Below are 13,792 nucleotides of genomic sequence, written 5' to 3'. Positions count from 1 at the left end.
TATGTATAAAAACAAATGTGGAATAAAATATAATCATCCAGTTAGGTGTAATATAATTTTTTACATACCTTTATACATCATTTGTAAAGATTATTTAGAAAACAGCTGTTTTCAGCATATGTCAGGACAAATATTACAAAAACGCATTAAAATTTACATTAGAAATAACTAATAACATGTTATCATAATATTATTTTTATTATTATTATTTTGATGATTACACTTGCCATAAAGGTGGATAAAATATTTTATATTTTCATTCTTTGGCACAATTGGCCGTTACACCATTTGACATTTTCAGGTCCATTCAGTCTTAACTTTAAAAAATTACATTTGCACCATTTTTATGATTGCATAAAATTGACATAAATACACTATGTGCATTGAAATAAACCTTATGTGTGCTTTTAAAAGAAGTTTTTTTAAAAGATTTTTGAATTTCTCATCTTGCCAAACCGTTTTTGACACTGCCCCATTAACTGTGCGTTCACACCAGACACGGTAGAGGCGGCAAAACTTTTTTGCACCTAGTTGGATGCTTGAACATTTTGAGTTTACTCGCTTCATTCGCGTGTGAAAGCCGCACGTAAAATTCTAGTCATTCGAGACATTCACGCGGAAATTCGCAGACCTGTAATCACGTCACTACTAGAGCAAGCTCCTGATTGGTGACCGCGAAGCAAATATCCGTCAAAGTTCAGATTTTTCAACTTGCGTGTTTTGCGCGTAACGTGCCACAGCCTATTCGTGTCTTTGCATTAACTTAACATGTAAATCACTCGCACTTGCGGCCTCTTCCATGTCTGGTGTGAAAGCCACATAACTCAAAAAAACTTTACCAAACCAATAGTTTGTTACGTTTTTACATGTTTTTCACACCTTGATCAAAATTCAAACTTAAAACAATCTAAAAACATAACTGAATAAAAGATTTCAACATATTCAAGTTACATTTTGATGTTCTGGAAATTGCTATAAAACATTTTGCCAGGTTTGAGCTGATCTACAAAGCTTTGACTTACAAACCATTTATAAATCAAATTCGGACTGTAAAGTTCCTCCTAAAGCACAATGGTAAAACACTCAATTGAATCACAAACAGGTCAGTCTTTGCCAAAAGAGAACATTAGCCACAGACAACTACCTCCATTAGCTATGGTCAACTGAACACGGGTCACTAGCTAAAGATCTATTAAGGGACCTTTCGACTACAAGCAAACCGATACTGAACGACTGGACGGCTACGGTAGAAAAATGAAATGATTTTATACAATCGTTAAATTCAGTTTCCTATAAAAACCTTCTTATAATTCATGACTTAAACCTCTCCAAAACGACATCCTATTGGAGCAAACGTAAACATAAGGTGTTTGGCTTGGACTATTCCCAGCTAGCCTCACAAATCCCGAGGGACTTCATTCGACAGTCTGACCGTTGTTAAACAAGCAATCTAATTTATGTTCATTTCAGGAAGAAGTTAACCACTAATTCGATCATATCAGAATGATGAAATACAGCTGTAAAATTTAAACCTTTAATTTAATCAGCACATTTGATGTTCGCAGTAACGTCCCTGTCTTTCAGGATGTCCTATACTGATCTGAGAGACTTGACATAGGATGTCAACAAGAGCCTTTTGAATGAGTGTAACAATTATGAATGATCTCAGGTAACCTAGAAAGTCATGTTTGCTTTTATAAATTATCATCAAGTTGAAACATCCCAGGTGGGTAAATCCATCGTGATAGGGACACTGCTTTTCCATTGACAGGCCTCTTGAGCAGCAATTAATGCGTATGGCCTTATGTTTGTGAATATCTGAGCATCAGATGAGACTTAAAGTCTTCAGAGAACTAAGTGATCAAACGTGTCAGGCATTCAAATAGATAAGACAATAAAAATAACAACAAGCATAATAAAATACACTCTGGTACAAAATCTCTCACTGGGACGGTGAAGAGTGCATACTTGTACCTTAAAGGTACATAATGATACCTAAATGGTATATATTAGGAACTATTTAAAGGGTAACCGTCCCACTGACAGCATTTGTATACCTTCTTTTACTGACAATGTAAAAGTTATGCACAACATCAATTCATCTGATAGTTATTCTTACATTGAATATATGGACCATGCACATAAAAAAGATCACACGTTATTTTAGTAACTCGGCTGCCCTAAAAATAACCCCTCATTATTACCTACAGAAAGTAGCAGGCCCAAAACATTCAATATAGTTACATGGACAAAGAAAATGTCCTCAGATTGAGGCCAGTACTCATTACAAGCTCGTGCAAGCCCAGTTTTTCTTTGTTCACGATTCTGCTCCAGTAGTTTTCTGACCGTGATCTTTAGATCTGCCACTAATTATAATGTGACACTTTGAAATATATATTGGAAGCTCGTGAAAAAAAGTAGGCTACAGTTTGTTGTTTAAAAGATGAAGAATGCAATAAGCCTTTCAAAACGAGGGGGCGACTGTGGCACGATGAACACAACCAGAGGCATCTGCGACTACTGTACCATCGACAAATAAACAAGGTAACGGGAAAGATTACGATGGCATTATGACGTCAAAATCACGTTTTCAGATCGCGTTTTGGAAACACACAAAAATTTGTCTTTACTGTTGCACTGTATTAAACATGGCCACATTGACGTTTATGCATCTGGCGCACGCGACTTACAGTATATGCATTCAAGTCACACATTTTGTGAAGCCTATCGAACCCTTGACATTTGCGTAGCTAAAACCAAATGAGCTACATGAAGGCTACACGCCAAGCTTATCTTACCGTGGCAGAAAGCAGACTGCCTTCCGTCAATGTGAGATGGTGCGGCTCCCACCTCCGTAAAAATTTGGAGGTTAGGATCTTACTGAGGAAGGTCCGCGGGTGTTTGACCACGCACACCTGGATGTCTCCTTCCTGAAGGAGTTTATATCTCATGCCGCTGCTGCTATGGAGAAGGCTCCTCTTGCTACAGGGCCCCGATTTATGGTTATTATTGCCCTCCGGTGGCAGCGGGGGCTGTTGCGCGGACATTTCCCCCAGCAGCGGCTTGCTCTCCTCGGACGGATAAAACTGATTGTTATGCAGTTCATTTCCACCGCCGCTCCCGTGAAAATCCATGCTTGAACTAAGCGAAAATCGACGGCGTGGGGTCGGATCAGGTGGATGTCTTTTAATAATGCTCGTCCCAGTGTTCGGCATATATAGGCTCAGACGATCCGCGACTAGACGCTCTTGGCGTTAAAAATACGGCGATCGTTGACGGTGAAAATCGACGCCATTAGGTAAAACCGTCGTGGAGGTAGGTCACGATGAGGAAGGGTATAAATATGTTTCCTTAGAATAATAAATATATATCTTTCCTTTGCGCGTTGCGAGCTATTCAATATGTTCGGGCCATTGCCGTATCCATTCCGCGTCCCTCCGCTGCATGTTAATCCAGTCTTCCCGGTATAAACCAATAACCGGATACAGAATCCACAACGATTCGAGTCTGTATTTTATTTGTTCTTCAGATGCTCACAGTTCCCTTTTCTGTCGTTTTCCTCCCTATCTCTGTGGAGGAACCGAGTGCTACGGTAGGGCTGCGTGGATTGGTCCCGGCTCGTTCATGTGATACCGGAGTGACGTCAATGGGGAGGCGAACGGATGCGCGCCGTGCGTCTCTCTCGCCGCTGCTGTCTGTGTTTGATAGGCAGCGCGCAACCGCGCACTTCCCCTCTCTTGCAAAATGGTGAAGAGGGAGCGCGCAGGGTATTGTCATGTTATAAACATATATGGCTCATGTGTTGCTAAAGATCAGTGGTTCACACGATTTCAGCATTTATAACCAGTGTGCTGAAAAAATAAATGTTTTGAGGTGAGCAATAAATTAGAGATACGTGACACAAGGGCAAGTTGTCACACTGTTTAGTCTACTTATAGGCTAAGTGATTATTTTTCGTTATTATCTATATATAGATATGTATACAAGCTGGCTTTAAAATGGTTAACCCACTAAAAAAAAATAAAGGGCTTTATGGCAACATGTATATTATAGTGTAGCTATTGAATGTATTTCTACAGAGCTTTTCACAGTTTTGAATTGTTGCAAATCAGCTTTACATAAATACATTTGAGAAAAACGTTTACAAACGTGCAATATGTAAATCACAAACAATAACTTGCCCAAACCTGACTCATGTAAAATACTTCAGCACTGTTTTAACTTTTAAAATACCTTTGAAATATTTTTGGCCTTAATGTATGTCACTGTGGTTTATTAATATGTAATCCAAACAGCTATTATAAAATGTGATGAGATTCAAATGAATTTCCGCCATATCACACTTTGAAACACACGTGCTAAAACTGTTTACTACTGCGTACAAATAGAAAGGAAGAAATATTATTAAAATTAAGAAGTTTGAAATTCCACGCATTGTGTTGTGGTTAAAAGGCCTCAGTTTAACTTTTGTTTAGCTTAAACAGCAATGTCTGAAAATAAATAGGCCCACATTTGGTCATTTGAGGTAGATATTTATTCAACTAGGATATTTCTCCTGTCATTTCACATTAAACGGACAAGATTTCCTGGGAGGCTGAAGCAATCGGCCCACCCACACTCTAAACAAAGACTCAGTCACAAAAATGGACACCCCCCCTCCCGCTTGTGACAACATTGTTATTGTGCTAGTAATCTTCTCTTACGTATTACTGACAGCACATTTTATCAGTATGAGCTGTGACAGCGATGAGCATGAAGAAAATCAACAGATAGTGTTTGTTGATACACCCTTTTAACCAACAAATTCAGGTGGTAAAATCTTTTAATTCAAATTCAACAGTGCGTAAAGATTCGAATTAAGTTATGAAAAGACATTTCATATCAGTAAGTTAAAGAGAAGTGGGATTCTTATCCTTTCTTGTCTTCTGTCTGACTGGTGAGACAAAATAGTTTCACTTAACAAGTTTGACTCATGGGTTATCTGACTTTTGTCTCATGGGTTTAATTTCCTAGAAAAAATGATTCCCAACAAAAATCACACGCACCCCAGGGTGTACTTAAAGGAACACATGGACTTTTTGGATTCTAGCTTATTTACCCTTTTCATCTCTGTGCGTCCTGTAACTCTGTCTGATGCACTCACCGCTAACCTAGCTTAGCACAAAGACCGGAAGTAAATGGCCCCAGCCAGCACACCGCTCCCAAAAAGCGACAAAACAACGCCAATATTTTCCTCTATATATTTTGTGATTTGTATATTCAATTATAGCGCTTTTCACAATTAGTAATTGTTTCAAAGCAGCTTTACATTAATAGAAGCAGTGAAAAGCACAAAAAACCGACAGATAGCACAACATAATACACGATAGCATAAGCAGCTAAATTTGCTGCGGCTATGAATCAACATTATAAGCGAGCGTATTATTAATGTAACGTATAGAAGAGGGTGCTAAGTTAAGCCCAAGAAGGCTGCCTCCCCGGGTTAAAAAACCCCTTAGGAGAAAAACCCCCCGGACTTCTTAGCCGGGGAAATAAAAAAAGTCCTAGGAGGGAAAAACCCTTGGGAGATATATATCCATGTAAACGGATAAGGAGATTAAGCGGGTTCTGCCGGTGGTTGTTGGTCAGGCATCAACTGGGCATCACGTTGATGGACGGCCAGTAGATCGTTGGTGTGCCGACTTTCACATTTACCTGAACTGGATCTGTTAATCTCAATGTTCTTTGGGTTGAGGACGAGAGAGGGAGAGAGAAACAAAATCCTATTAGCGTAGGTGCAGTTCACATGTAATGCAAGTGTCACATAGTGATGTGGTTTAAATCAGCTTGGTTCCAGACAGGCGAACTATTGCGGCATAAGTATGTTACCCACAGTTGAGGATTTAGCAAATTGGGGGCCCAATTCGAAGGTATCTATGGTAACTATGGGTCCTCATCCGATCTTTAAAAGAAAATGAAACAGCATGTCACAACATGTACAAATTACAATGTCATATAAGACACAGCCATCTTTTAACATAATAGGAACTATATTCTCAGAAGGCGAAGCACTGCTACTTGGGCGGAGTGATTTGCTCGCAACACCTGAGAAGCCTGTGGTGAGGAGCAATATGCTAACTGGAGCCATTTACTTCCAGTCTTTGTGCTAAGCTAGGCTAGCGGTGGGTGCATCAAAAGGAGTTACAGGACGCACGGAGATGTAAAGGGTATGTACTTATCTAACTCTGGGGGATACGATGAATAAGCTAAAGTCCCAAAAAGGCGGTGTGTTCCTTTAAACGTTTCACATTCAATTTTAAAATCATCTCATTTGCCTGGCACAAAACTTACTTAAAGTTTCAGTATTAATCATGTTCAAGAGAATCATGTTTCAGTTTTGCTTTGTTATTATGAAATATTTGGACTTTCTATGTGAAAAACCCCATTAAGATTAATATCCTGACTTTGGCAGTTCGGTTAAAACAATTTATGAATAAATACATTTGAGTAGATGACATATGCGCTACACTCTCAAAAAACCTAAAGTGGCGGTTTCCTGAACAGGAATTAGACTAGTCCTAGACTAAAATAAATGTAAGAGCTGTCCAAACTGAAAACAACTTGCACTGACATATCTTAAAATACATCAGTGCCCTTTGTTTAACCTCAAAATGCACACAAGTAATGTTTTTAGTAAGGCATGTTTATTAAAACATTTTATATTTCATAATTAAACTAAGGCCTAGTCCTGGTTTAAAATAATTCCTGTCTGGGAAACCACCCCAAAGAGTTCATATTAGTACCTCAAAGGTGCGATTTGGTACCAAATGTCTACATATCTGTACCTGAATGGTAATACCTTTTTTAAGGGTACCCAAGTGACAACTTTTGTATACTGTTTGTGTGGTGAAAATTCTTTAAAACATCTTTAATGATAATGCTTAGTGATATCCAGTATCTGAAACCGTGTTTTTTATTTATGTACAGTAGCCTACCATATTGCTACCATGACTGCCCTCCTTTCCTAATGACATTTAATGATTAATCTTTTAATCAGATTACTCTTTTTCCGTCTATTTGGCTGATAGGTTAAGATCATCATCTCAAAGATTAATACACGTCTGATTCATCTCAGGAGAATCATCATCTTAAGATTCACATACTTTGCCTTTGGCTAACAACATTTTCCACGCATGGTTTCCGGGATAAAAGCATCATATCACTGCTGGGAATACTGTGGTTTTGTTGTGCATTTAGTAAAAAAAGCAGCTTGCATCATTTGACTTGGCATTTTAGTCATTAGCACCTGCTTAACAAGGAAATCAGTCAGGCATGCAAGATCATATGAAGTCATGGTATACCATTCAACTTTAGTCATGTGGCAGACTGTGATACACAAAATATTAAACAGGAAGCCTTTTGTGTTTGGTGGATTGAGGTGAGGGGCATAGTTAACATAAACCGTATAGACTTGCACGTCTAACAAAACATTTTTTTGCTGTGGTCTTTTTTTGTTGCTCAATCTAACCCGTGAATTTTTAAAAAGTTCCACTTAATGCCTGTTTGGACCACAAAATTTGGAAATAAGAGTCACATGTTGTAAACTTAAGTTGAAAGTGAAACAGCTGTCTGTGGTTGTTTGGTTCTCTGTTTATGGGGCCTTTACAAGAAAACTCTCTGCATGTAAGCGCTCTTCCTCGTATGTTGTAAATAATATAAGCAATCTATAAAAAATGATCCCTAGCTGTCACTGGGGTGATACCCTTTTTAAAAACTACAGCTTTGCATCTAAAGTGTTCATGTTATTATCTCAGAGGTGCACATCAAAGAGTACATATTAGTATCTCAAAGTTACATATATCTGTGCCTAAATGGTCCATAGGACATTTTAAAAGTTACTGCCCCAGTGAAAGGTTGGGACTATTTGTGACCATTTTTCTAAGAGTGTGTGCAGTTTTGAAAGATTTATTGAGGAAACATTGCTATGCACATTCAGTAAAGGTTTAGACTGTCCATCTCTTTAAAAAGCTTGATCTTGTTTTTGTTTTTTTAAGTATAATTCTGTGTTGAAGAAATGCAACGTAAAAAACACTTTGCTGCCTTAAAATTTTTTGTTGAATCAACTCGGATTTGCAAGTCATTTCAACTTACTATTATTTATCTTGACTAGAGATGAGTTGTTATAACTACAGGTGAGTTGTTATAACTTATAAAATATAGTTGAGAAAAGTCATCTCTGTTGACCTGACTTGTGAATCTGAGTTGATTTAACAAAGATTTTTAAGGCAGTAAAGTATTTTTTACAGTGTAGTTGTTATAAATTATCTTAATAATTTGCAAGTCATAGTACTCCCTTTAAATGTTTAGTCGTCCAACATAAGTCCAGCTATTCTTAATTCTTATTTAGGTGTGCACTGGATGTATTGTTACTAACCATGAGCACTTAAGTTGCACTTAACCCGAATTAGTTGACTTTACTAGAAAAATGCGTGGAAACCCATTACACTAAATCATTTTAGTTTTTACACAGGGTGAAACTAAACAGGTTAAGTTGTATACCCTGTGGGTGTAGCAGACAAATCAAGTTGCCATGAGTAGTTTTTAATAAAATGCATTAGTTCACATTATGATTTTTTTGAGGATATGTTTTATAAAATAACTATTAAGTTGAACAAAAAAGTACATTTAAATGGACACTCCACTTTTTTTAAAAAATATACAAATTTTCCAGCTCCCCTAGAGTTAAATATATGATTTTTACCATTTTGGAATCCATTCAGCCGATCTCCGTGTCTGGCGCTAACACTTTTAGCATAGCTAAGTACAATCCATTGAATCTGATTAGACCATTAGCATCGCGCTCATAATTAACCAAAGAGTTTTGATATTTTTCCTATTTAAAACTTGACTCTACTGTAACTACATCGTGTACCAAGACCGACAGAAAATTAAAAGTTGCGATTTTATAGGTCGATATGATTAGGAACTACTCTCATTCTGACGTAATAATCAAGGACTTTGCTGCTGTAACATGGCTGCAGCAGGCGTAGTGATATTACGCACTGCTCGAAAATAGTCCCCATGCTATTGAAAGATACTAAGGGGACTATTTTCGGTCAGTGCGTAATATCACTACGCCAGCTGCAGCCATGGTATGACAGCAAAGTCCTTGATTATTTCACCAGAATGAGAGTAGTTCCTAGCCATTTCTGCCTAGAAATTCACAACTTTTAATCCTCCTTCTGTCTTAGTACACGATGTAACTACAGAAGGGTCAAGTTTTAACCATGAAAAATAGCGAAACTCTTTGGTAATTTCTCAGCGCAATGCCAATGGTCTAATCAGATTCAATGGACCGTGCTAAGCTATGCTAAAAGTGTTAGCGCCAGACCCGGAGATCGGCTGAATGGATTCCAAAAGGGTAAAAATCAAATATTTAATTCTAAGGGAGCTGGAAAATGAGCATATTTTCAAAAAAAGGGGAGTGTCCCTTTAACATAACATTTCTAGTTCAGTAAACGTAATTTTAAGCTCTGTACAACATCTCCACTTAGTTAATTAAGTATTTTTAATTCATTTATATTACTTTTAGTGTTATAAATGCTATTATCACACAAAATTCATGACTGACTATTAGTCAATCATTGAATAAACTTGATTCTAAACAATTTTTGACATGCATTGTCAGTACTGTGAAGAGAAATACAATAAAATGTTCTGAACAGGGTTCATGTAAGTAAACACTGATGACCTGAACGGTGACTTCACAAAATGATAATTTACAAAAAAAAAACATCAATAATAGAAGAGCTTAAACCTATATTACATTTTATTAACAAACATTTAAAGTTCTTATTCTGTGATAAAGCATAAATAATCAAAATATTCAGGATTATGGGTATTCCTCACAACAAGTACTGATCATTTAAAGTTCGGTTTACTTGAATGTTTTAGTTTAATGAATTTTCTACGCTTAAAAGTTTAATGAATTAAAAATTGTATGGAAATATTAAGTGATGTTTACTTCATTGTTTAAGTAAAGACAATATTGGTTGACAATGTGGATAGATTTGCCTAGAGATGTTAAATAAACTAACTTCGTATAGAACTGTTATTTTGTCTCCTTGTGCGCAATGCAAGATCCATAACTCCAGTCTGCTTCGGATGAAAAACACCCATAAGAGATTCAGTACTGTTTAAGCAGCACTAGCTACCCATCTGTGTCACAAGACCTCTGGTTAAATTAAGTCCTGTCATGTGAGCAGCCCCGTTCGAGTGAATTTACTCAATCCTTTTTATCTTCATTAATCCTGTTAATCCCAAATCTGTCCTTCAGCGTTTATTCATACACACACGACCCAACATGTACATACCCATGATGAAATACTTTACGTCACAAAAATTCCCAACTTTTGGTGTCGTACCAGTTACGCAACAACCAACACCTCCTCATAGAAAACTATGTATTAAGATTAATATTAAGTGAGAAATCGTGTTACACCTACCATTAGATACTACATTGACCTTCTGCTTGATAAAATGCCTTCTGCTAATGTTTAATCTCTAGAACAGGAAAATCAATAATAAGCAGTGGTAAAGGTTTCCAATCAGGTGAAAGATTTCAACACACTATTTACCTGTGGCATTGCCAAATATTGTAAAAGTATTATATTACATTTACATTTAACATGTAATTCCGAGTAACACGGAGTACAAATGTAGCAACATATATATTTTTTTAATTCAGTAAAAGCGTTTGGATATTTTAATACAAAACTGTGATCGCAGTCAATGACAAATTTAATGTATTTAATACTGTAATACAGACAAGAGATATTTCAGCATTATCTTAAGACACACAGTAGTTCGATTTATCTTCAAAAACAAGGAACAAAAATATCCAAGTCAAAACAGAACCTTTTCACCCGAAACCATCCTCCATAAACACTGTGTTACAATTTTTTAACCACAATGTTCTGGCAGACATCTAGTGTTTAAGTGTTTTGTGCAAATAGAGTCATGACAGTGTTTATAGTAATGTGAACGTGTTGACAATATTCATAAGCGTGTATTGTGGGTGAAGTTTGCCAAGAAACACACATTACATATCATGCAATGTTGACAATAGTTGTTACATCCTGCATACGGCAATAAATCTTGACTGCGTTAGTCATCAATGACAACAGCAATTTTATGACACATAGAAAAACTATTTAAGCACACTTTTTAGTGACCAGTGTAGGAGGTAAATACAGGCATGCTTGGTGGTAAGTGTTTGGTTTGAATGTGACAGTGAATAAATTGAACTTGTTGATCAGACAAAGAAAAGTCTTCCTGTAAGTCCACTTGATAACTTGCCAATGATGTCTATTTAACTTTTACACGCAGTTCCTCAAAGCACAGGACTTTTGTGCAGGTTTGCACACACTGTGACGGACATACCCGCAAACACACTGTACATGTAAAACATGTTGTTTCGACAGAAAAATATGTGTTAAAGAAATAGTCTACTCATTTTCAACACCAAAATATGTTATTACCTTAACTAAGAATTGTTGATACATCCCTCTATCATCTGTGTGAGTGCACGTAAACGCTGGAGCGCGCTGCGAGCCTGCGACGCTTTGATAGCATTTAGCTTAGCCCCATTCATTCAATTGTACCATTTAGAGATAAAGTTAGAAGTGACCAAACACATCAACGTTTTTCCTATTTAAGATGAGTAGTTATACGAGCAAGTCCGGTGGTACAAAACAAAACGCAGCGCTTTTCCAAGCGGATTCAAAAGAGGAACTACATTTTATGGCGCAACAGCACTTCTGGGCGTACTTCGACTCGCCTGAAAAGTACGCTCACCCTCTCACTCTCATAATGGGAGAGGGAGGGTGTTACTGCGCCGAGTCGAAGTACTCCCAAAAGTGCTATTACGCCATAAAATATAGTTCCTCTTTTAAATCCGCTTAGAAAAGCCCTACGTTTTATTTTGTACCATTAAACTTGCTCGTATAACTACTCGTCTTAAATAGGAAAAACGTTGATGTGTTTGGTCACTTCTAACTTTATCTCTAAATGGTAGCATTGAATTAATGGGGCTAAGCTAAATGCTATCGAAGCGTCGCAGCGCGCTCCAGCGTTTACGTGCACGCACACAGATGATAGAGGGATGCACCAACAATTCTTAGTTAAGGTAATAACATACTTCAACATTGAAAATGAGTAGACTATTCCTCCAACTGTAGCGTGAAAGCCATTTTAGGGATATAGAAAAATAAGATGAATACTTTTCCATTAATTTTTAGGTAATTTCCCAACACCGATGCAGAGTTTGTCCAATAAGTATCACGTTTTGTCCTTACAAAAACAGGAAATGGCTAAAGTTGAAATGTTCGTATTCTTTATTTCTGCCGTTGCTGTGAATTTCCACGGTGGTGAATATGCCATGTTCATTCCTTCAATTACAACAGACAGCAGCAGCTGATTCATGCACAGAACAAATGGGGTCACCAGATGCCAAAACCGTCCACACTGACAGGAAAGCCAGTTCAGAGGTCATTTACAAAATACTCTCGCCACATAAGGGTGAGACCAGCAACTTGCATCTATTTCTGACATGTTGTGGTGCTCGGAGTCCTTGGATACGAGACCAACAGCGAAATTTGGTCATTTAAGACAGACAGGCTATCACATAGCAAGTCAGACTCATAAAATATGCTAATTTCCAGCACGCTTACATTCCACAGATAATAATATGACACATGGTTAAAGTTCAGCACGTTATTGATCATAATCTAAAATGTAAACTGTTAACTCAGTAGTAATATTGATATTTCTCCCTCCGAATAGAAAAAAAACATCCACATAACTAAGACTAGTGAAGGTGGTGTGTTAAAGGATTAGTCCATTTTCTTTAAAAAAAAAATCCTAATAATTTAATCACCACAATGTCACACAAAATGTTGTTGTATTTCTTTTTTCAGTCGAGAAGATGTAATTGTTTCTTGAGGAAAACATTCCAGGACCCCTCCCATTCCAATGGACACCAACACGTAACAGTTTTAATGCAGTTTATAATTGCGAAAGAGTTTCAAAGGATCTCAAAGTCTCTAAATGATCCCAAACGAGGCATAAGGGTCCCATCTAGCAAAACGATTGTCATTTTTGACAGGAAGAATAAAAAATAATCACTTTTATACCAAAATTTCTCGTCCATCTCCGGTCATGTGACGCGCCAGTGCGACCTTACGTAATACGTCATCATGTCAAGAGGTCACCTATGACGTATGCGAAACTACGCTCCAGTGTTTACAAGTGTTGAGAAGAGGACCGTTACGACGTTGTTGTATGTCGAATGATACTAATTAATGTCTTTGTGTCAGTTTATTGTTTAAAATGGTCCGCAAATGTGGGTTTCATATATGTAACACGTGACCTTTCCACGGCATTACGTGCTGGCTCGTCACAGGACCGGAGATAGACAAGAATTTGTGGTCCAAAAGTGCATATATTTATTTTTCAACGTTTCACTAGTAAAGACCTTCATGCCGCTTTTGGGATCGTTAGAGTCCTTTGAAACTGAAATTCCAAACTGCATCAAAACCGTTAAGTGTTGGGGTCCATTAAAGTCCATTAAAATGAGAAAAATCCTGGAATGTTCTCCCCAAAAAACACAACATCCTCTCAACTGAACAAAGAAAAACATCAACACCTTGAATGACATGGTGGTGAACAAATTATCTGGATTTGTTTTTAAGACAATTGACTAATCCTTTAACCTTGGAGTGTATTAGATATGCATTGCATTAGACTCCATTAA

At 37.3% G+C, this 13,792-nt stretch overlaps 1 protein-coding gene across 1 annotated transcript in view; it reads right to left on the bottom strand.

Annotated features, from left to right (window-relative positions):
• cmip (c-Maf inducing protein) overlaps window positions 1–3,697 on the bottom strand; it is a 42,892-nt gene extending 39,195 nt beyond the window's left edge. Inside the window, exon 1 of the mRNA XM_055174953.2 lies at window positions 2,799–3,697. Coding sequence (XP_055030928.2) covers window positions 2,799–3,215 — 417 coding nt within the window. The 5' untranslated portion in view covers window positions 3,216–3,697. The remainder of the gene's footprint in view (window positions 1–2,798) is intronic.
• Between the last annotated feature and the right edge of the window lie 10,095 nt (window positions 3,698–13,792).

This window comes from Misgurnus anguillicaudatus, chromosome 15 (genome assembly GCF_027580225.2).
Source record: "Misgurnus anguillicaudatus chromosome 15, ASM2758022v2, whole genome shotgun sequence".
Lineage (NCBI taxonomy): Eukaryota > Metazoa > Chordata > Actinopteri > Cypriniformes > Cobitidae > Misgurnus > Misgurnus anguillicaudatus.
Note: the sequence above shows the minus strand (reverse complement) of the source record. Positions and strands in the feature narration are given on the sequence as shown.